This window comes from Vigna umbellata, chromosome 9 (assembly GCF_029865625.1).
Source record: "Vigna umbellata cultivar VRB3 chromosome 9, Vumbellata_1.0, whole genome shotgun sequence".
In the NCBI taxonomy this organism is placed as follows: domain Eukaryota; kingdom Viridiplantae; phylum Streptophyta; class Magnoliopsida; order Fabales; family Fabaceae; genus Vigna; species Vigna umbellata.
Window position 1 is genome coordinate 25,993,005 of NC_142173.1, and position 24,891 is coordinate 26,017,895.

Genomic DNA, 24,891 nt, shown 5'->3' on the forward strand with positions numbered 1-24,891 from the left:
TGAGGAAATACTACTCATCATATGCTCATAGAAGGGTGATTGTAAAGTTTTTGAGATCATGACGACCATTTCCGTGTCACTCATAGGATACCCTACTTGAGCAGCAATCTCTTTCCACCCTTGGGCGTACTCTTTGAACGATTTGAACTCCCTCATCACGCTCTACAATTGCAATCTATCAGGCGCTACATCCAGATTGTACTTGTACTGCCTCAAGAAAACATCCACCAGATCCTCCCAAGACCGGATGCACGAAGATTCAAGATGAGTGTCCCAGTTTGGTGCCATGCCAACCAAACTATCTTGGGAAAGATGAATTAGCAACTTTTCATCACATGCGTGAACAACCATTTTCTCCCCATATGTCATGAGATGGGTCTTAAGACAAATGGTCTCTCTTTTTCATCTACGCTTTGGGAGGTATCACCACATCATCTGAGACTAAGCATAACCCTGCAACATTTGCAAACTTAGTGCATCCTTCCCCTTCCATGACTCTTATCCTTTTTCCAACATTTCAAATTTACGCCTGTCAGCCTCAACATCCACTGGTGCAACGACATGAGGAGAAGATTTCAACTCGGGTTGCTTTGTCATTATCTTGCTCACAACACTAGGCTGAATCATTTCGATAGGGACCATGAAAGTGCCCCAAGCTTCTTTCCTCTTTCAACTACGTTATTTCTGGCCATTTGAATGCAAAGTTGTCCCGAGTCCACTCCCAAGGGTGGAGTGTAATTCAGGAAGAGGACATATCGAGGGAAAATTGGTGCCCCTAAAACACTGTGTTGGGGATGTGGTGTGGGCGAACCTCTAGGATTCGGCTCATTTGCCTATTCAATTGTTGGATATCAACTTTCAACCCTTCTTGAACTTCTCCTTGGTTCTCCAAGATTTGGTAACTGGTTCGAGTCCTTTAGGGTATCTTGGATGTTTAACCGTATTTTGTTTTTGTTTTTTTTTTTTGAACTTTATTAGATGAAACAAATTAAGAAAATGAAAAGAAAAAGAAGAGACAATGTAGTTCAAATACTCTGGTCGGAAATTATAAAGCTGTGAAACATTGCCCCGGTATAGTTTGGAAATTAACATGAAACATAGTCAATAGGTTGGTTCAAACAATGAAACATCCACCAATCCAGAAGTTCACAAAATGTGAAGCATAGAAAGTCTTGGTCAACCATCTCGGGCCTTAGCCATCACATTCTTCATTTCTCTAGTCAGTTCTTGCAACAATTGAGGAAAGTTCAATCCCCTTAGGCAGACTCAACATCAATTAAGAACTTAGGGACGCCTTCAATGGCTTCATAGGCAAGGGAAGCTAGCTGTGAGAGACTTCTTTTCCAATTCTTTGTAACTTGTCCTTGTTCAATGACATACTCTTTCATCTGAATCATTTTTTATGGATGTCTCCTTTTTAGCTTGATGCTAACATTCCTTTTCCAGTTTCTCAACTGCTGCTTTCATCTACTGCTTTCATCTGCTGCTCAGCATTATGAAGTTACTTTTCACAGTTTGGGTAAGGAGAAATTAACTTGAATGACAATTTGATTGTCTTAACCATCTCTGTGATTCATTGGCTATTTATTAAAAGTCCGTGATCTTGGGTCTCCCTTGAAGCGAACAACATTGCCCCAAGCATTCTTAACTTGATGAAGCATTTTAGCAAAGGTTCATTCCTCATAAGATTTGCAATGTGGCCCGAGATGCAGGCGTTGGCGATCCTCTCACAGGATACCCAAAATTGTTTTTGTGCTGACACATAGGATCGTAATTAATGCAACATCAGATCCCCATGAGGAGGACATCAGGATAACTCCTGCAATGGTGTATGATACACGATCTTTGCTGCCAAGAAAACATGCCTTTTAAATTGTTTCCTTCTCTAAGCTTGCACAAAGTTACGCTCATCCATTTGCCCCTTTCATATCTGGTTTACACTGCAATAGCTAACCCGAGGGACATGTGGCATTCAATGTGTCTTTACTCATTCGAGAGGTATATCACACATACAACATTGGTAAACAACATAACATCTTCCCACCCTTTAGCTCATAACACTAATTAAGCTTCTAGGACAATGGTGACTAGATTCTCAAAGGGAATCTTATACCCCATCAATGCATTATAGTCGACGAAATCCTTGGCGTTAGAAAAGAGCATGACATCATAGGGGATCAGAGCCCGTACATTCATGAATGTTTCTCACTTTTCGATGCAAGTACCAACTCTAGGTATCCTTTAGAAATGCCCCTTGCTTTACCCTTAAGTATGAATTCACTTTCCAATCTTATAAGGCGCACTCTTATGATTATCACTTGCTGCAAGATATGGGTATATTGTCCGATTTAGTTGTATAGAGCTTTGGCCTTGAGAGGTGTATTTAAGATTTGCCCAAACTCTTCACCTCTGACAGGCTTACCAAATTCTTATACCCCTTCTTGAATGCATCTTTTTGGGTTGTCTTCATTTTCTTCAACAGTTCTCTCAGGCCATCCATATTACCCTTCTTTACTTCAATGGCTATCCTTTCCTTTAAAATGTCTAAACTTGAACCACCCTTGACTTCAGATCTCATGTTAATTTCCATTTTATCTTAAAGGCTTAGTCACGAATTTATAATTTCTTGACTAGAACCAGTGATAAGACCATAAAAATTCATGAGAAAAAGAAAAAAAAAAAAAATGTATCAAAAGACATAGTGATATGTACAAGGTGCTGGATTTTATTAAGCAAAAATGAGGGTTATAAGACTGCACACATCTCCCTTTGTGCCCTAATAAAGGTTCAACGCTTTAGATTGAAGGTCAAGTATATGCAACCTCACAAGGATGACTCCCTGAACCTAAAGGTCGATGGTCACTAGAGCTATGGCCCCCTTCACAGCATCTCCACAACAGTCGAGTAATCAACTAGATGTGGAGACACAAGTGAAGAGAGCAGACTCTAGCTGGAGTTCTCACGATAGCCAGACAGGAAGTACATCCCAGAATGACACCGCTACACAACTCCTCTAATTCTAAGTTACGCTCAGACCCGGGTATAGGGCCCCACTCATGATATGCACAAAGTGTGTGTGTGAAGGGAGAATGCAATGCATACCCAAACCCTCACCTGCAAAACAACCAGAAAAATTCCCAGGCAGATATGAACATGTTTCCTACCCTAGGGTTCAATATAGGACAATCCAAGCAACTCATGCAATTATTCAAAACATCAAACATAGATAAAGAAAATGGGAAGGAAAACATAAAGCAAAACCACATCAGAATCGAGCATCTAATTAAACGGCTTGACTCTCTAGCAGTCCCCAGTGGAGTCGCCATCTGTCGCAACCGGAATCGCGACGGGACGACGATCCAAAAAAGGAAACGGGTTTTAAAAAGAGATTTGGAGTCGCCACCATAGTTTATTCTGGAAAACTACGGAAAAACCATAAAATGATAAGGCATGGTCTACAAGAACCAGATTCTAGGCTCGGGAGTCGGTTACGTGTAGGGAAGGTGTTAACACCCTACAACGCCTGCCTTAAGGCAGTACCTTTAACTAAATGCACGAATATGATGTGGTTTTCAAAATGTTTAACTATCCCCTAAAATAAAACTCTAAAGAAACAAAATATATTTTTTAGTTTTTTGGGCCCGACAAGGATTGACCTTGCTCCTACGTATTCTCATTCAGAATGAGAAATCAGGGTTACGTAATTCTTTTGAATCTATTTGAGAAATTTGTTTGGAAATTGTTTGAAAATTTGTTTTGAAATGATTTTGGATTTTTGGGAAGTGAACCTGACAAGGACTAACCTTGCTCCTACGTATCTCCACTTTTGATGGAGAATCAAGGATAACGTAGTTCTGGCTAGAAATTGTCTGTTGCTTTGAAATTGTTGATGTTTTTAGTTTTTGAAAATTTTATATTTTTTGATATTTTTATAAAATAAACGGAAAAGGTATTTAGCACAAGGACGATGCGTGCGATCACACGTGTGCTCAACCTTTAAAATATTTTTGTAATTTTATTTAAGAAAGAAGAAAAGGTTTTAGCACAAGGACGACGCGAGCGGTCACACGTGTGCTTAAACCTTTAAACGTATTTTTTGTAATTTTTAAGAAAGAAGAAAAGGTTTTTAGCACAAGGACGACGCGAGCGGTCACACGTGTGCTTAAACCTTTAAATGTATTTTTTATAATTTTTAAGAAAGAAGAAAAGGTTTTTAGCACAAGGACGACGCGAGCGGCCACACGTGTGCTTAAACCTTTAAACGTATTTTTTATAATTTTTATAAGAAAGAAGAAAAGGTTTTTTAGCACAAGGACGACGCGAGCGGTCACACGTGTGCTTAAACCTTCAAACGTATTTTTTGTAATTTTTATAAGAAAGAAGAAAAGGTTTTTAGCACAAGGACGACGCGAGCGGTCACACGTGTGCTTAAACCTTTAAACGTATTTTTTTATAATTTTTAAGAAAGAAGAAAAGGTTTTTAGCACAAGGACGACGCGAGCGGCCACACGTGTGCTTAAACCTTTAAACGTATTTTTTATAATTTTTATAAGAAAGAAGAAAAGGTTTTTTAGCACAAGGACGACGCGAGCGGTCACACGTGTGCTTAAACCTTCAAACATATTTTTTGTAATTTTTATAAGAAAGAAGAAAAGGTTTTTAGCACAAGGACGACGCGAGCGGTCACACGTGTGCTTAAACCTTTAAACGTATTTTTTTATAATTTTTATAAGAAAGAAGAAAAGGTTTTTTAGCACAAGGACGACGCGAGCGGTCACACGTGTGCTTAAACCTTTAAACGTATTTTTTATAATTCTTATAAGAAAGAATAAAAGGTTTTTAGCACAAGGACGACGCGAGCGGTCACACGTGTGCTTAAACCCTTAATCGTATTTTTGTAATTTTTGTATATATATATATATATATATATATAAATATTTTATTTTTTTTATGTATTATTAATATGTATTTTAACATAAATAGATATTTAGAATAAAATAAAAACAATAAAAAACCATAACAACAATAAAATAAAAACAAATAGAATAAGAAAAATGAGGGAACAAAATAAATAAAGAAAAACAAATAAATAAATAAGTAATAAAAATGAAACAAATAGTGAGGGGTGTCCAAATGAGAAAATGGGAGTGTCTAAACTAATTTTCCTTTTATAAATGGATGAAGCCTAAACCCAAACTGAAAGGGGTGAGAAAGTGAGAATAGGGGGTACAGGCAAGAAAAATAATTTTATTTCTTTTGTTATTATTTTTTAAGAACAGGATGGGCCTAAACCCAGGCCCAGAGAACGTATGGGGGTGCGTGGGTGAGAAACGGGGGCTGCGTGAAGGAGACAGTGTTTTTGTTTGTTAGGAACAGAACGGGCCTGAGCCCAAGGCAGGGGATGGACGTATGGGTGTAAGGGTGAGAGATGGGGGTGCGCCTAGGAAAGAAAAGAGTCTTCTTTTTTTTTTGTTTCTAAAAATATTTGGATCGGCCCAAGGTTATTTTTCCAAGCAGAAGCATTAGGGGTTCTGCCACTCTTCTTCCCATTCAAACATTCAGAAAACCTAGAGACCTAGAGCCCCTCTCCCAAACGAGGCAGCTAAAAGTGGACCTCCGCCCGTTCGCGCACACGCGCCACCGCCTCCGCCAACACGGCCGCCGCCAACCGCAAAACCAGGACACCACCAGTGCGTCGATTGCCACCACAGACCCTGCCGGTTGCCGTGCCAAGCTTCTCCCCTCCCTTTCTTCTCCGCTTCTTCGCGCGCGAGAGAGAAACTTTCGCCTCTCCGCACCACGCCGACGCCACCCCCGGTGAGGCCAACCACCGCGAGCTGCCGCGGCGTCACTATCCTCCTCCCACTCTTCTTCTTTTTTTTTTTTAATTTTTGATTGGTTTCAGTGTTGTCTGATATTTCAGGCTCTGTGTATTAATTTAGGGTTGATGATGATGGGTGTTGGAGGTTCAGTGAGGATGAAGACACGGTTCTATGGTCTCTGTTACATGATTTTTCTGTTGTGCGTTTTGTGTTTACTGTTTCAATTTCAGTATTGATGATTGGAGATGAACAGAGGCTTGAAGGCTTAGTATCAATATCTGGTTTGGCTCTTGGATTCTTGGTGGTTGGTGGATGGATATGGACCGTGGGGGTTGACAGAGAATGGAAGAATCAGCTTAAGCAAATTTGGGTTTCTGTTTGTTGGGATGAATGAGTAACAAACAATGTGCAGAAGCAAATCATGTATACTCAATATAATTGCAAGTTCAATACGAGCAGACAAAGCCAGGCATTATCAAGTCAAATGGAAACAGATATCAACCCAATAAGCACATAACAACCATCAATATCCCAAACATTCATAGTATATGAGCAGTTTAAGAGTGAAGACTTACCTTGCGTGTTCTAGCTTTCCTTGCTTCGTAAGTGCCTGCGAGCTACGACCATGAAGACGCTAACGAGATGGGATAGATGAAGATACTAACGACAGTGGACAGTGAGGGTCCTATTGTGTGAATGGGGAGGGGTCAATTTTTCTTTTTTTTCTGTGAAAATGTTTCTGGGCCTTTTTCCTGCTTGGTGGAGAATTCCATTCTCAGAGCCGTGTGAGAGTGAATGATAATGGTGTTGGAAGCGAGGGGGCCTCCAGAGTTTGGAGTTCGGCCCTGGTCTCTGCTGTGAGACTGATAGGATCCAGTCAAAAAAAAGAATCCCTATCCCCCTAAACGACTCTCCCCCTTAGCCATCTTCACGGGTTCGATCAAACCAAAGTCAAAAGCGTGCCTGTTCAATGGTTGCTTCCTGCCACCACCCCTACTCTGCTCTACTGCGTTTCCCCTTAAGGTAAGCTAGCTAAAGGCAGTGTAGACGCATGCATGGCGCAACAGAGAATTTGCACAAGAATGGGAGATAGCATGGAAAAAAGAAACAGACGGGAGAGTTGAACTTTGCCATTATTTTTGTCTCTTTTTGAAATAAAATAAATAAAATACAATATAATAAAATAGACAAAAATACAATAACTCAAAATAACAAAGTAAAATAATTAGAATAACATATAATAAAATAAAATAAATTTTATTAGTCACCCGGACGAAATTGGGTGTTGACACTTAGAAACCATTTTTTTTTTCCTTCTTCTTGTTTATGGATTTAGGTTTTTAAAGGTCTTCAATGCTTGAGCTATGTTAAACATTGTGAGGGTAACCTTTGGTTACACATAAAACAAATTGTTATAGTAATAATAATAATAATAATTTAGGCACTTAATAATCAAGGTAAGAGAAAGCCATTATTGTGAAAGTTTGTACATCAGAAGTCTATTGGTATAAAGTTTCCAAAGCAATAGTGATGGTATTCTTTTGTTTTGTTTGTTTTTTCATGATAGTGTATTTATTATATTTGGATTGCAACTTCCTTTTCAAATATCCTTTTCAAATATACACGATAAACACTAGTAAAGTTTATAATTAATAATAAACAGATATCTTTAATAAATACATTAATAAACCGCCAATAATATTATGGGATTCAATCAATAGATACTTATTTAGTGAATTTTACTTAGATATTTTTTAAAAAATTAAAAAATCAAAATAAAATTAATAATAAAAGAAATATTAACCATTAAATAATTTTTTAGAGTTTAATTTTATATTTTCATTTATATTTATGAAATTAAAATTATTTTTCAAAAGATTAATTTTTAAACTTTGTGGTACAGCTTATTAAATTGGTTTTTAAAAGATCAAATTACTTTACGCTAACATATTGTGTCATTTTATTTGGATTATACTTTAAAGATAATTTTTTATTTAAATATATTCGAAAGAATTATTTTAAAATCATTTCATTTAAAAAAAAAAAATCCTTTAGACTAATAATTTTATATGGAGTAGGTAATATTCGTCCTCGCCGTGATACTTTATCATTCAGGTACTCATACCCTTTTGATAAGAAACTTTCGTTTTATTATGTTACACTCACGTAACTTCATCTTGATAATTGAAACCTTTATTTCATCCTTCCATGTTGTAAATACCCATTTTTGGACAGTGTCAATGTCACACATATTCTTTTTCTTTTTTTAAATACAAACTCTTGACTATAAAAATGTGAGCCCAACGGCAACCATATATATTAACATTAAAGTTTAATTAACTCCATTCATATTTGTCTTTTAACTATTGTAATCGTCTATAAATGTCTATAAAAATTTAAAAGGAATAATAAAAAATGTTTTATAAATTCTTACAATAAAGCAGTCTCACCATATAATAATTAATTAAACTATCATTAAAAATCTACAATTGGTGAAGCACTCTATTATTCAGCAAAAGAATAATATCATTGCATGATGTTGCTATCGAGATAATGGCACAAGTAAAACTCCATTGCCGCACAAGAAAACAACGTATGACACACTTCCCATACTGTCGTGTTTGTCTTTGCATGGCAAAAAAAATAAAAAAGCAACAAGAAAGAAACGTCATTCACATCATAATTCCTTCACGACAATGCATTCTTCCATCACCATTAATCTTTTCAACCTCTTTTTCTCTCTTTATATCAACTTTCCTCACACAAAATAAAACACGGGGTAAAGCAAGACAAGAACATGTCTTCAACATTGGATTCCGAAGCCACCGTAGTAGAAGAGTGTCGCGGTGTTCTTCACGTTTATAGCGACGGTTCCATAGTACGCTCTTCGCGCCCAAGCTTCAACGTCTCTGTAGTCGACGACGGCACCGTTTTGTGGAAAGATGTCGTTTTTCACCCTGCCCATGATCTTCAGCTTCGGCTCTACAAGCCAGCCGACTCAGCCGGCTCCAAGCTTCCCATCTTTTTCTACTTTCACGGTGGCGGCTTTTGCATCGGTTCACGCACTTGGCCTAATTGTCAAAACTACTGTTTTCGTCTTGCTTCCCAGCTTCGAGTTATAGTAGTAGCTCCAGATTACCGGCTGGCTCCCGAGAATCGACTCCCTGCCGCAATCGACGACGGCTTCGCGGCTTTTAAGTGGCTTCAGACTCAAGCCGCGAGTAATGAGCCGGACCCATGGTTGAGCAACGTGGCTGATTTTAGCCGGGTGTTCATCTCGGGTGACTCGGCTGGAGGGAACATAGCTCACCATTTGGCGGCTGGACTTGGATTCGGGTCGCCCAAGTTGGAGCCGGTTCGGGTGAGAGGTTATATTCTATTGGCACCTTTCTTTGGTGGAACTGTCCGAACGAAGTCAGAAGCTGAAGGACCAAAAGATGCTTTTCTGAATTTGGAACTTATTGATAGGTTGGTAAATTTGATTAGTCATATATGCATAATGTTTTACACCAGTTTCTAATGGTTCAATGATTGAACAGGTTTTGGAGGCTTTCTATTCCGATTGGGGAAACTACAGATCACCCTATTGTGAATCCATTTGGACCAAACAGCGAGAGCCTTGAAGGGAAAAGTCTAGAAGCAATTCTGGTGGTGGCCGGAGGAAGTGATTTGCTTAAAGAGAGAGCAGAGGATTATGCAAGGAGGCTTAAGGAGTGGGGTAAAGATATAGAGTATGTGGAATTTGAAGGACAGCAACATGGTTTCTTCACTATTGATCCCAACTCAGAACCCTCAAACAAGTTGATGTTCATCATCAAACATTTCATAGACAAGAATGTTTGAAGACCTTCAAACTCTGCTGCAACGTCATCAAATTCTAAGCATCAAGCATCCATTGCCCTAAACTTGTGTTAGATTGCTGTTGTAATAAAACTTTCTCCTTCTAAAAGTTAATGTGTATGTTTGTGACAGTGGCAGTAGAGAATGAACTGTGAGAATAAATTTCAAAAGTAATTCGTTTATGTTGCTAAGTTCTTGTTTTATATCATGTATTTTTTTTTTCCAACGATGATATTTGTTACTATATGCTCATAGCCGACCGAACGGTAAAAGTGCAGAAGAGTCGTTCGGTCGATGATACCTCTCAGGTCAATGAACCGATCGGTAAAATCAGTCCGACCGATGATACCTCTCAGGTCAGTGAACCGATCGGTTTAAAACAGTCGTTAAGGTAATTAATAGTAATAATAGTCGGGGAGTTAGTGAAAATAATTGTTATTTATTGACAATTAACATTGTCATTCATTGGTGGTTAATGAGTCAGACCTAACGGTAAGCTCATTATAGTTTATAAATATTTGTCTAGCAGAGGAGACACTTGAACTGAAACTTAGAGTTCTGATAATTAAATCTTGATTACAAGATTATTACGCAAAGTCACTGACTTGAGCGTCGGAGTGTCTTTTGCAGGCACCCTCCCCCGCGGCTCGGACAAGGAGAAGAGAGAAGACAGCACAACTGGATATCGGAGCATACAACTTTGAATGTTTTGGATTAGGATTCTAAATCCTGCCAAAACAATATTTTTTATTTTTTTATTGTTAAGAATGATGAACAATGGAAAAGTCAAAAAGAAAACAAAGTGGAGAATTGTAAATGAAGAATAAAAGGATGGTCAAGGATTTGAATGTAAATCGGAGAAAAGAAAAAGTAAATTATGAAGAATAAAACACCCTCTTGGTGCGTTAGACGAGCTTGCTAAAATCATTTCAAATGCGTCGATGAATGTATACTGGGACTCTACTACATTTGGAAGAGAAGCTCAGATCCCATTGTGCTTGCATCATCAAGATGTTAGGGAGCTTGCGTCGGAGAGAGAAGAAATTAATATTACACTCATTCAGTTGTGGATGATGTAAGTTTATGAGAACTTTTTTATATAATTATTTTTTATCAAGTTACTTATATCAGATTATTTCTTCATTTTAGGTATATGTTTGATGTTAGTAACAAGAAGGGGTTCAACGATGTATATGGGTTCATTGGCCCCTCTATAACTCATGAAAGAAATAAATTTGATGATATTCAAACATACATCACCACCTGCTTTGGAATGGGGAAGGAGATATATTTTCCCTTATATACATGGGTAAGTGAAGTTTGTTAACTTTAAAGTTTCATTTATCAATTTTGGTATATGACAATGAAGTTATTACCAATTTCAGGTGTCATTGGCAGCTACTTGTGATCTCCATATCGGAGAACACTGCTGTCTGGTTTTGTTCATTGCACAAGTCTCCTCCCAACCCTCTTAGACATGTAGTAGATTGGTAAGAACCTCAATGTTTCAACTTTCTTTGTTATATAAATGTATGCTAAAGCAATGCAACACATATGATGTTATCTGGGAGATCTACTGCTACAGCTAAAAAGCTTGCATGGGTTGCCCTTAAGGTTTGGTATTTTAGTCCATACTTTGTTACATTTGGTTCCATTCAAATGATGTTACTTAACATTTTATAATTATGATGATATATTGTAGTGTAATAGACAAACGTGGTCATATGAATGTGGTTACTACGTCATGTTTTGGATGATGACCATTATTCGTGCACATTACACCAGTGGATGGGAAACGGTAATATTTAGGTTTGAATTTTATTTTCTCTATAGTTTAGATTTCATATACACTAATTGAAATCATTGTGTTTTATGCAGAGATTAAATAGGACTACTCCAATTCCAGAGAAGTCACTTCAACTCGTGAGGAAAACACTGACTAAATATGTAATTCAATTATATAATAGTATGTAGTAGATATTAGGATATAGTAAGTTCTAAGTTTATGTTTCTAAGTTGTTTTATGCTTTTCTACATTATTATTAGTTTAACTTTGTACATTGCATTGATTTATTCTTCAAACTTGATTTATGCTTCAAACTTGATTTATGATTACATTGGATTGATTTATGCTTCTAAGAAGTTGATTTATGATTCCATTGAATGTATTTATGTTTTAATATAATTTTCATTCAAAATATACGTTTCTGGATTATCTGGACTGTTATGGACTGTTATGGTTGTAAATGTATATGCAGGTTTGTTTCTGTAGTTGGGAATGTAGTAGAAACATACCTCATTTTAAAAAAAACATGGGAATATGCCTCGGTTGAGGTCATAACCGAGGTAGAAAAGCCCCCTATGGCCTTGGTTAAGGTCACACCCGATGCAGAAAGACTGGTGGATGAAAAAAAAACAAAAATGGGCTCTACTGCCTCGGTTAGGGTTTCAACCGAGGCAATAGAGGGGGACATACGGCCTCGGTTCAGAAGGAACCTAGGCATAAAGTTCTACGAAAAAAAAATAAAAAAATCAAAACATCTACTACTTCGGTTAAGGCTGGACCGAGGCAAAATCCTCTCCTTTTATGCCTCGGTTCGCACCCGAGGCAAAAAGTACGCCTGGATATGCCTCGGTTCGGGAACCGCTGCCTATGGCCAAAAATAACCGTTGTCGTTTCCCTGACTGCACTAGTGACTGCTGTGTTTTTCAAAGGTTGATCAACTTGCACATTTGGGTGTCATTGAGCGATCAGATTCTGCAATCTTTTGAAGGTTGGTTTTAGGTTCCCTGTTGATTACAGGAAGAAGAACAATGATGTTCTTGACTTTGAGAGTGTCTCAAAGGGTTTAGGCAGTAGGAGAGAGGATTCTTGCTGCTGGTCTTGTTGTGTACTGCATATATTTTGATTAGAGGGTTAGAGAGGTGTTTTATATTTTTACGTGTGGTCGCTATAAAATTCTTATTGTAAAAGCCTTGATCATTATAGTGTATTGACTTCCTGTGGTTGGAATGACACTAGATATAGGCTTGGCTGAACCAGTATAAAAACATAGTGTTTGAATTTTCTCATCCATACACTCTTTATTAAATCGATTACATTCTGCATTCATTCGATTAAGTTTCCGCTGCATTGCCATTTGATTATCTTGCAATTCAAGAAAAGTAAAAGCATCAATTTTTGTGAAAAGTTTTTTAAAGATTATATTTTTTACACTTCACCAATTCATCCTTTTTAGTGTGAGAAATTGAGTCATTCTATTTTAACAATCTATTTGATTGTTCCTTTCAATTCTCTCTACCTTAGTATGTTTACTTTCCCTAGCATCCTTCGATCTTTTTTCTTATCTTTCTCCATGCCCTTAAAACATATAAAATTAGTTACCATCGTAAAGTAATTCGTATTACGCGATATTATCATAAAAAAGACTTTGATTGGAATAATATTACTACGTCTTACTGTTCCACTATAAGAAGACAAAATAATTTACATTAATTAAAAATTTATTTAGTACCATTTAATTGTACTATTTTTATTCTTAAAAAAGAAATATAATTAAATTATAATTATTTAAAACTTGATATAAAAAATAAAATAGTTATTAAAAATATAATCTCAATTAAAAAATTAGGTAAAATTTATTTATATAATGTATACAATTTATTTAAAAGCAGATTATATTGTATTGAAAATTGAGAACATCAATTAAATAAAAATTAAGTTAATATACCTCTTCAAGAAGGGTTCTATTACTTTCACATTTAATAAACTTTTATATTCATTTTATATCTATTATTTTACTTTTTATTTTTATAAATATAAAAGTTTATTCTTACTATATTATTTTTAGAAGTAGTTGTAACGTGATTCTAGTGGATGTAAAAAACATTTTTCAAAGAATAAAACAGTAGCACTTGAATGATATAGCCACACAAATAACCTATAGAAGTAATCCACGTTTACATTTTCTGTCTTTCTTATCATAGTACGTCCTTTTCAAAGTAGAATACAATTTCTACGCTACTGTGGCTATACTCATTCATCAACCTCATTTTCTACCTGCATTATCGCAAAACATAACATCGTAAACAAAAACAAAACATGTCTACAACGTTGGGTTCAAAAACCACCGTGGTGGAAGAGTGTCGTGGCGTTCTTCATGTTTACAGCGACGGTTCCGTAGTACGCTCTTCGCGGCCAAGCTTTAACGTTCCTATTAACGACGACGGCACCGTTTTGTGGAAAGACGTACTTTTCGACCCCACCCATCATCTTCAGCTTCGGCTGTACAAGTCAGCCGATTCAATCGGCCCTAGGCTACCCGTCATATACTTCTTCCACGGCGGCGGCTTCTACATCGGCTCCCACACTTGACCTAACTGGCAAAACTACTGTTTCCAGCTCAGTTCCCAGCTTCGAGCCGTAGTGGTAGAGCCGGAGTATCGGCTAGCTCCAGAGTAATGAGCCAGACCCATGGTTGAGCCATGTGGCTGATTTCACCTGCTTGTTCGTTTCGGGTGACTCGGCTGGAGGGTACATGGCTCACCATTTGGCGGTTCGGCTTGGACTGGGGTCACCTGAGCTTACGCCGGTTCGGGTGATGGGTTATACTCTGTTGGGACCTTTCTTCTGTGGAACTATGCGAAGCAAATCAGAAGCTGAAGGACCAAAAGATGCTCTGCTCAATTTAGAACGTATAACAGGTTGGCATAATAAATTTGATGCGTCTTGTTCCTAAAAATGGAACATTTTTTGTGTTTTGTCATTTTGGTGGTGAAATGTGCTAGTGTTGTTCCCTTTTGAACAGGTATTGGAGGCTTTGTTTACCTGTGGGGGAAACTACTTATCTCTCTTGAAGGAACTAAACTAGACCAAATTCTAGTGGTGGCTGCTGGAAGTGATTTGCTTAACACTAGTATAAAGACAGAACGAAGGATTATTCGAAGAAGCTTAAGGAAAAGATGTCGGGTATGTAGAGCTTAAAGGACAGCAACATGGATTCTTCACCAACTCAGAAGCGTCCACCAAATTGATGCTGGTCGTCAAGCAATTTGTAGAGAAGCATATGGGCCAAGATTGAAACTTTGAGTTTACTATTAGCAACTTTTACTCTTGCATTTTAACTCATGTTAGGCTTTTGCTACTAGTGAATACAGAGCCAACGATAACATTCTAAGCATAAAGTATAGATCACATTGAGAACGCTATTTTTATCTTTTTCTTTTTAGAAACTTAATCAACTTTAATAAAATATCAAAATGTCCTTTATTAAAGTAAGAAGAGAGATTAATTTTAATAACTTTAAAATAATCCCTATAACTTTATTACCTTATATTCTAATAATCATTACATGAGAATCTTTACATCAAAGTTATACTTTAAATTACATAAACCAATATTAAATTAATATAATTTAACATTCTTCCACTTAGTTCATGTGATGACTTGAATATCTAAAACTAAACTTTAAGTGCGCACCATTCATTAGAATTATCAAGTCATCATCCTATATGAATTGAAATGATCGGATCATGGCGAGCAAAAGTCATGAACGACAAAATTCCTTCGATGTATCACATAATCAAACTAACTCAACATAACTTTAATCAATCTTATAACTTTTATATCTCTAAAAGAGATATATCATGTTACCACAATCAATAATACATGTATATAACTTAATCTGGATAATAAGAGAATAAAGAGAAACATAACTTTAATTGAATTCACAAGTGTCATGACAGTACAAGCATATAACTATACATATCATACAGATAGATAACATCATCATGTTAATATTGACTTATCTATAATGCCCATACTTTCAACGTTTTGGGCGGTAGTCCTTTAGTTAACGGATCTGTTATCATCAAATCTGTACCAATATGCTCAATCAACACTCTATATTTCTGCACTTCTTCTTTGACTGACAAGTACTTCAAATCCATGTGTTTAGCACCCTTTGAGTACTTGTCATTTTTAGAGAAGAAGACGGCTGTAAATTATCACAATAAATCCTTATCGGCCTAGCAATACTGTCAATAATGTCAAGCCTCGATACAAAGTTTCACAACCACAAAGCATGAACCGTGGCTTCAAAGCATGCCACGAATTCAGCCTCCATGGTGGAAGTAGCAATGACTGATTATTTTTCACTTTTCCAAGAAATTGCTCCTCCAACTAATAGATAAACATACCCAAATGTGGATTTTCTTGAATCCACACATCTAATAGTCTAAATCTGGTAGCCAATCACTTCAAGATGATCTGACTTTCTATAGGTGAGCATGTATTCTTTGGTACCTTGTAAGTACCTAAGAACTTTCTTTGCAGCTTTCCAGTGAACCATTCCGGGATTACTTTGATATCGGCCTAACATTCCAACAGCAAAACTGATATCTGGCCGAGTACAAGTTTAAGCATACATCAAACTCTCAACCACTAACGCATAAGGAATGGACTCCATGGCCTTTCGTTCCAAAACATTCTTGGGACATTGCATTTGACTAAACTTGTCCCCTTTTTGAATTGGAACTACTCCAGGAGAGCATTTTTCCATTCTGAATCTTTCTAACACTTCGTTAATATAGCCTTTTTGAGACAAACTTAACAATCCTTGTGATCTATCACGGAATATTTATATTCCTATCACATAAGATGCCTCATTCATATCTTTCATTTCAAAGTTGCTAGAGAGAAACTTCTTTACATCATGTAACATACCAATATTATAGTAGCAAGAAGAATGTCGTCAACATATAGAACCAAAATAACAAACTTACTCCCACTGTACACCGGTCAACGATGCTCTCTACAAAACCATCTGAAGTTATGGTATCATTAAATTTTAGATACCATTGTCGGGAAGCTTGTTTCAGTCCATATATTGATTTCTTCAATTTACACACTAAATTTTCTTTTCCTGTTATTGTGAAACCTTCTGGTTGGTCCATATAAATTCCTTTTCTAAGTCACCATTTAGAAAGGCGGTCTTTACATCCATTTGGTGAAGCTCTAAATCATAATGAGCCACCAAAGCCAAAACAATTCTTAAAGAGTCCTTCTTAGAAACAAGAGATAAGGTCTCTTTGTAGTCAATGCCATCCTTTTGAGTGAAACCTTTGGCGACTAATCTAGGTTTATACCTTTCAATATTGCCTTTTGAGTCATGTTTAGTCTTAAAGACCATTTATAACCGACTCTTTTTAAACCCTTAGGCAATTCAACTAGATCCCATACTTTATTGTCATCTATTGATTTCAATTCTTCTTTCATAGCATTCAACCAATTCTCTAAATTATTACTTTCCATGGCCTGTCTGAAAGAGACTGGATCATCATCAATGCTTAAGTCACATTCATGTTCAACAGAGTAAACCACATAATCGTTCGAAATAGCAGGTCTTTTCTCCCTTATAGACCTTCTTAATGTTGCTTATTGTGGTTCCTCTATCAATTGCTCATTTAAGACTTGCTCATTGTCAATTGGCTCAACATTTATATGTTCATTTTGTGGGATTGGAACATTAACCTGTTGTCTGCTTGTTGTGTGACTGTGATACAACAAGAGGGATGACAACTTCAGAAGAGACATTAGGTGTAGAAACACTATCAGTATGCTCTTGAATGTCCACTATTCGTGATTCCTCACTCCCACTAAATTGTCCATTTTCAATGAACCGAGCATTTCCAGACTCAACTATTCTTATACTATGGTTATGGCAATAAAATCTATATCCCTTTGATTTTTCAGGATAACCGATGAAGTAACCACTAATGGTTATTGCATCAAGTCTTTTCATGTGGATTGTATAACCTTACCTCTGCCGAACAACTCCAAACATGAAGATGTCTTAAACTGGGTTTCCTTCCAGTCCATAGTTCATAAGGAATTTTAGAAACTGCTTTACTAGGAACCCTGTTAAGCAGATATACAACAGTCTTTAATGAATACATCCACAAAGATAAAGGAATATTACAATGACTTAACATACTCCTAACCATATCCATAAGAGTATGATTCTTCCTTTTTGCTACACCATTTTGTTGTGGTGTACCGGACATTGTATATTGTGCACATATACCTTGACTTTCAAGATTTTGCAAATGGACCTGGACATTTTCCACTCTCATCATATTTACCAGAATATTCACCACCTCTATCAGATCTCACCACTTTTACTTTTCTATCTAATTGTCTTTCAACCTCATTTATGAACACCTTAAGGGCGTTCACTAATTGAGATTTTTCATGTAATATATATATATATATATATATATATATATATATATATATATATATATATATATATAACAATAATGTGAGAAGTCATCAATAAAGAGATAAAATATTTTTCACCACTTCAAGATTTAATGTCAAAAGGACCACAAATATCAGTATGTATTAACTCAAGAAGTTGACTACTTCTTGTGGCGGGATATTTTTATATGTGTTTTGTTTGTTTACCCTTAATACAATCAATACATACATCTCAGTCATCAAAATCTAATTGAGATAAAATATCATTTTTCACTAACCTCAACATCCTTTCTTTGGATATGTGACCCAATCTGTTATGCCATAAGAAAGCAGATCATTCATTTGCTACACTACATTTTCTATCAACAACATGTTCAACATTAAACAGGGATTTACAAAAATTAACATCAAGATTTAAACGATATAACCCATCCAATAATGTACCAGAATCATAATAGTACGAAAGTTTATACAAATGAAAAATATCATTTTCAATCTTAAAGTTAAAACCTAAATAATCCAACTTTGCAACAAAAATTAAATTCCTAGCACAACCAGGAACATAGAGACACTTTTCAAGATTCAGACAATAACCAGTGTATAGAATCAATCTGTAAGTCCCAATTCCTTCTATTCATGCCTTCATTATGTTCCCCATATATAAATACTTTTCAGTTCCTTTTATGGGCTGGATTGAAAGGAATCCCTGCATAATATTAGAAACATGAATGGTAGCTCCAGAATCCAACTACCAGGTACTATTAGACACTTCAATTATATTTGCTTCAAAACTTACATAAACATAAAAAGTACCTTTCTTTTCGAACCAAGATTTTCTTTTCGTACAATCTTTCTTGAAGTGACCCACTTTCTTGCAAAAGAAACATTTATGGTCCTTCTGGATACTGCCCTTATTCACTTTCATTAGGGCTTTGTCCTTCTTGTTCTTCTTTTCTGGTTTGGCTTTACTGAAGCTATCACTTTCATGAGTTGTGAGATGGATAGAATGATCTTTCATTTTCTTCAATCTCTCTTCCTCTTGTACCAACATGGCTTTGATTTCTTGAAAGTTCCATTTATCCTTAAGAGTGTTATAGTTCACTTGGAACTGACCAAATTCAAGAGGAAGAGAGTTCATGATGAACTGTACTAGAAAAGATTCATTTACCTCCATTCCCATTGACTTCAATCTTGCTGCTATATTAGCCATTCCAGTTACATGGTCATGTATGGGCTGTGACCAGTCAAACTTTTTGGTAGTTAGCTCACTCATAAGAGTTCCTACAATAGACTTGTCAGTTATGCTTGATTGTGAGTACTCATTGATCATTTTCATGAATTCCTTTGCGTTTTCTGTTTTAGGCATAGAAGGCTCATTCTCTGCCATATACATGCGCATCAAGTTTAGTGACAACCTGTTAGACCTATGCCAAGCCTCATAAAGAGACTTCTCATCACTTGTACTAATCTCTATAATGGTTGCGGGCATTTCATCCATCATAATTGCCATATCCAAGTCTAACACACCAGTTGGAGCTGAATTTGTTCTAACCAATCAGCATAATTGAGTCCATTAAACTTGACCACATTGTTGCTCAAACCTGATAAACTCATGTAAGCTGGAAATAATATACAAGCTCATACATTAATGCTTTGATAAAATTAATGCATTCAAACAAAATAACTACAATAGTCATACATTTATGTTCACCTTTGGGTGACACTTAAACGGATAGGTAATCATTTAAGTTCACCTTTGGGTGATTCTTAAACTGACAAATTCCATACAATTAAGAAACTAAAATGAATATACTTTAATAAACAATCAATCATACTTAAGTCTATATGTATGCTATCTTTGGATATACAAACATATTTACTAAGTATATGAAATGTCTCACTTTAACGTCATCAATTATAAACAATGGTTCACCTTTGGATAATCCATAACATCCTTATAACAATGACTAATTATTATATATTCATAATTTAACATTCTTTATATTATGAATAATTTTCATAATACTTCTTCAGAAATTGACCACATAATGGTACACGTGATAAATACACACTCCAATGGAATTTCAAAATAATACATCTACATTCTCTTAACAGTGTTTTTGGATTCAAAACACCATAACATGAGCAATTTAAAATAACAACAAAATTACTAAAACTTTTAATTTTAATTAGAATTATAACTCACCCGAAATTCAACTTAATTGAATTTCCTTCATGTAAGTTTAATTAACAATTACATATAATTCATAAAACAAAGCATTATGCCATGTGTGTCAGTAGATGCACTTTTCTAATTAAAAGCATTTGTAACCTTCAAACTTTTAATTCACATTTGATTTCCATTTAATGCACAACCATGTTTAGAATTTAACATAAGCACAACAGTAAAATTGCTTTACTTTCAGAATAGTGCCGCAACAACAAAGTTGCGTGACAACCAAAATTAAAAACTTTCGGCTTCTAGGAGTTAAGTTCAAGGGATTTGACTTTTCTTTCATGCAGGATTTTAATTTTGGCATATTCACATTGTAGTAGTCGTGCAACAGTAAAGTTGCTTTTAATGTGACAATCAAATAAAAAGACTTCACTAGTACAAAAATCGCATACAACGTCGAATATTTTGGGTTTTTAACGACGATTAGTTCCTACTGTTTCATGCTGGTTAAATGTCTCTTTAAGACTGCTTCAACTTCTTCCTTAACATGTAAAGAGACCACATATTTGATTCTGACATCAACTATCAGTAAAAGTGGAACTAACATTTATAGGATCAAAATCTAAGCACGCTACCTCAGATGAGAGGGAGAGAATTAACATAGGATATCTCTTAAAAAAACACATCCAATTGTTCAATAATGAACTAGAAAGGGAATTCTGTTTTGCTGCATTACTGGACTTAACACTCATTGCACAATATGAACAATACTTCATCTTGTTGATTCATTTATCTCAAAAATATCACAGGATGAATGCAACACAAGGTATCTGCAACCTGCAAAGCATGGTGTTACTCACAAGCAATACTTTAATTGTCTGATTAAATTAATTCAATTATTCCAAGAAGCATAATCATGTCCACAGACTATCAAGAGACGCGCAAGAATATTAGACAGATCATATCTTCATGAAACAACATAAACAGAAAAGAACATTAAAAATTAGAAACATAAATAAATGCAAGTAATATAATCCATAATGTTATGAAAGGTAAAATTTATGTCAATCTTCTTCACCAAGTTGTTGGAACCGTTCCGATCCTCTAGATCCCGCAACGTCTGTCAGCAAAATTAGCTTCTCGCGCCAAGCGCTGCAGCCAGTTCTCTAGTGATAGTGTCGGCGTTAATGTTGTAGGGCTTCGGAATCCTCAATGTCAACGGCGACGGAGGTGACGACCGAGATGTGGTTGGTGTCGATGAGGGAGCAGAGGACTGTGGGGTCGACTCTGGAGACCTCACTGACGAAGCCTAGATCGGCGACCTTGGGGCTGGGACGGGCGGTGAGGAGGCGACCATCGAGGTTGGAAAGACCTACAACAGTTGAAGCAGGTTAGCAACCCGCGTAAATGGCACGGTGGTGGCGGAGGCTAGAGGAAGGAAAAGAGCGATATGTGTTGGGGTTTGGTTGTGAATGGAAAAGAGGAAAGAATATATGTTAGGGTTTTAGCATTTAATATTACATTTTTTCCACCGCTTTATTTTTACACCAGTTATAAGTTTAATAGGTATAGGAAAAATATCTTTTTATTCCTGTTTTGATTCTAACCGGTGTAAAAGTTTTTGTCATTTATTACATTTTTGCCACCGTACTATTTTTAATACCTGTTTTATGTGTAACTGGTATAAAAAATCTTATATTACTTATGATATTGCCATTGTGTCATTTTTTATACCTGGTGGATTTCAACAGGTATAAAATATCGCTATAAAAAGTGTATTTTGCACTAGTGAACATTTTCCCACTTGGTTTATGTGATGACTTGAAGATCTAAAACTAAACTTTAAGTACGCATCATTCATTAGAATTATCACGTCATCATCCTTATATGAATTGAAATGATCAGATCATGGCGGGCAAAAGTCATGAACGACAAGATTCCTTCCATGTATCACATAATCAAATAAACTCAACATAACTTTACCAGTGATTACAGAGCCAACGATAACATTCTAAGCATCAAGTATAGATCATATACGTTAAGACTGCAGTTGTAATGAAAGAAGATTTTTTATAGTAAAAATGTATGACAATGGATTGTGACTTGAGAAAAAAAATACCAAAATCATTTTATTCAATTAAAAAATTATATTTATAAAAATCTTTTGTGTAATATATATAATAATTTTTTATCCGATGTATAAACTATAATAATAGTTGTATGTCCTCATTTTGACTCCAATTCTAATTATATATAGATAACAACTTTAATGAAAGTATAGATACATTTGAAATAGAAACATAATTAAACAACTAAAATGAACATACACATTAACAACAATAATTATGAAAAAGGAAGAGTTGAACAAGTATATACACCATTCACTAAATTAAATTAAGATGTTTTAACCTAAGGCCCGAGTGTTAAATCCTTTCTTGTTTTCTCCACAAACAAATCTCTTGCTTGTTCAAGTAAGGAAACCTTCCAACCAATGTCATAAATAGAAATTGTGCGACTGCATGTTCAACTCTTTAGGTCTCTTTATGTTCCTCAAACTAAGGTTTTTATGACAATCCTTATTCTAACATCTTAAGAACTCATCCCCTGTCTAAAATAAAAGTCCAAACAATTCTATCTATGCCCTTCTACACATATGATAAATAATGGACTTCCATATTCTACAATCAATTATATCATATTTTAGATTGATGCTAATATTGATGTCATAGATGAGATTACTTAATTGCATTTAACTCTCAATTTGATTCCATCATTCACAAAACTAAGCACAATCATGTTACACATGAACATAAAATGTCATCACATACAAAAACATCGTCAATACATACTCAAGCCATTTTCTCTATTATATATTTTTCTTCTTCTACTATACTAGTATTCTCAAACACCCTTTATAAATTCATCTAACTCCCAAGTTTATGCCCCATTCTCTTACTTTAATCCTATAACACATGCACCATTATACCCAACACTAATATGTGCTTTTACTCTCATAGTTCATCCATGTTCGAATTAAACACATTCGAATCCAACCTTGTTGCAAAAAATTTGATTACAACCATATGATTACTTTGATTTCGACTAAAATAAAAGCAACACGAGACCAACTTTTTTATTACTCTTAATCACAATCACGTAAATTAGTTTAACCTAATATTTTTGGACTTCCATACTCCTTATATATATGTGTCTCTGTGTGTGAGAGAGAGAAAACATATACATGTCATAATATTTATTATAGTTTTATTATTAAGGAGTTTCTTTAAATATAAAAATAAAATGCTATTAGAAGATAATGAAAAATAAGTTATTTTAAAATTAAGAAATATAACAAGTATTTTCTGTTTAAAGAAAACCTAAAAAAATACTTAGCCTGTATTTGATGAAATATTTGAAGTATGGCATTACTCTTTCGCATAGAATGGGTTCTGGGGACCATTTCGAATCATAGTCCATGTATACAACCAAGTACAACGTACCAAAGACTGGACATCGTAATCTCAAATGACAAGTTGTTAGCCATTTATTTTAACAAATATCTCATCTATGAATTTATTCTTTACAGAATTTAAAATGTTATACGTACTGAAATATGGTTTTTGAAAAGAAATTAAAAAAGAGGGTAAAGTTTTAGAATTTTTTTAATGTTTGATATTTAATTTTTGTTTTGCTAAATATTAAAAAAAAAAAGTTGTATGAAATTAAAACAGTTCAAATTTGGAGCATTTCATTTAAGTTTTACTTTATTTGCTAAGCACAATGTAAAAGTTAAATTATAATTAATTGAAAATATAACATTATTATATTCTAACATTACATTTTTTTTACATAAAAAATAAATTTTTGAATAAATAAAATAAAATGTTAGAATTAATTGACAAATTAATTTTATTATTTGATTCATTTAAAATATTAGGATGGATTTAATCGAAGATTTAATAAAATATAAAAGTCTATTAATTATTATAAAAAGTTATAATATAATAAAATAAAAAAATAAAATAAAATAAAACACTTTCTAAAAGTTAGTTTACAGTAGAAATTAGGATTTTGTCTTTTTGTCATATTGTTTTGTTCATAATGAAAGGAGAAAAAAAAAGATAAAAAGATAGATGGAAAAAATATTGAAGACATACTCTCTTGTGGATAAAGGTTAATATTCTATTATAATTTATGGATGTTAATATATGAGAATTATATGTAATAGATTTTTTTAGAAAGAATTAATAGTTTAAGAAAACAAAATTAATAATGAGCATGTCTTGAATTAAATTGAATTGATGTTTTCTTGTGTGACGTGATGCTTTCCCTTGTAACGTTAACGCTGGAAAACATATCCCAATGAATCATGATATTAATTGAATTGGGTTATTCTAAAGATTTTATGCATTGCGATTATGTTATTTGTTTATTTGTTTATTTTTTTATCGTTATATGCCATTAAAGTTTTCCTCCCGATAGTGCAAATGCTTAGAAAGTTAGATTCACGTGTAGCGTTCTTATTGGTTTACGTCATCGATAAAATTAATGTTGATATTTTATTATATGAGTAATGTATTTTTAATTTGTAGTAATGGATATATTTTGTTATTGTTAAATTAAAATTAATGAAAAATACTATAAATGATTAATAACAATTAAATGTATTTATTTATTTGAAATCAAGTATGAATTTTGTTAGTTATCAGAGGCCAATTTTTTTTAAGTTATTTAATTTTAAATTATTAATGTTTTTATTTCAAGATATTAAATTATGACTAATTAATTTATGG

The 24,891-nt window shown here is 34.7% G+C and overlaps 1 protein-coding gene and 1 pseudogene across 1 annotated transcript; both read left to right on the forward strand.

The window, feature by feature from the left end:
- The first annotated feature begins 8,529 nt into the window (after nucleotides 1–8,529).
- On the forward strand, nucleotides 8,530–9,853 carry LOC124821083 (strigolactones hydrolase CXE15-like). Its single transcript, XM_047292898.2, has 2 exons — nucleotides 8,530–9,290; nucleotides 9,362–9,853. Exons 1-2 carry the CDS (start codon nucleotides 8,620–8,622, stop codon nucleotides 9,663–9,665), a joined length of 975 nt encoding a protein of 324 aa, XP_047148854.2. The 5' UTR covers nucleotides 8,530–8,619; the 3' UTR covers nucleotides 9,666–9,853.
- A 3,772-nt stretch (nucleotides 9,854–13,625) lies between these two features.
- LOC148193073 (strigolactones hydrolase CXE15-like) lies at nucleotides 13,626–14,743 on the forward strand (annotated as a pseudogene).
- Nucleotides 14,744–24,891: the final 10,148 nt, after the last annotated feature.

Bases quoted from the DNA above. Each gene is read 5' to 3' on its own strand.
- LOC124821083 (XM_047292898.2), top strand. From the start codon at position 8,620: ATGTCTTCAACATTGGATTCCGAAGCCACCGTAGTAGAAGAGTGTCGC. The intron at 9,291-9,361 runs GTTGGTAAATTT...ATGATTGAACAG, and splicing joins AATTTGGAACTTATTGATAG to GTTTTGGAGGCTTTCTATTC.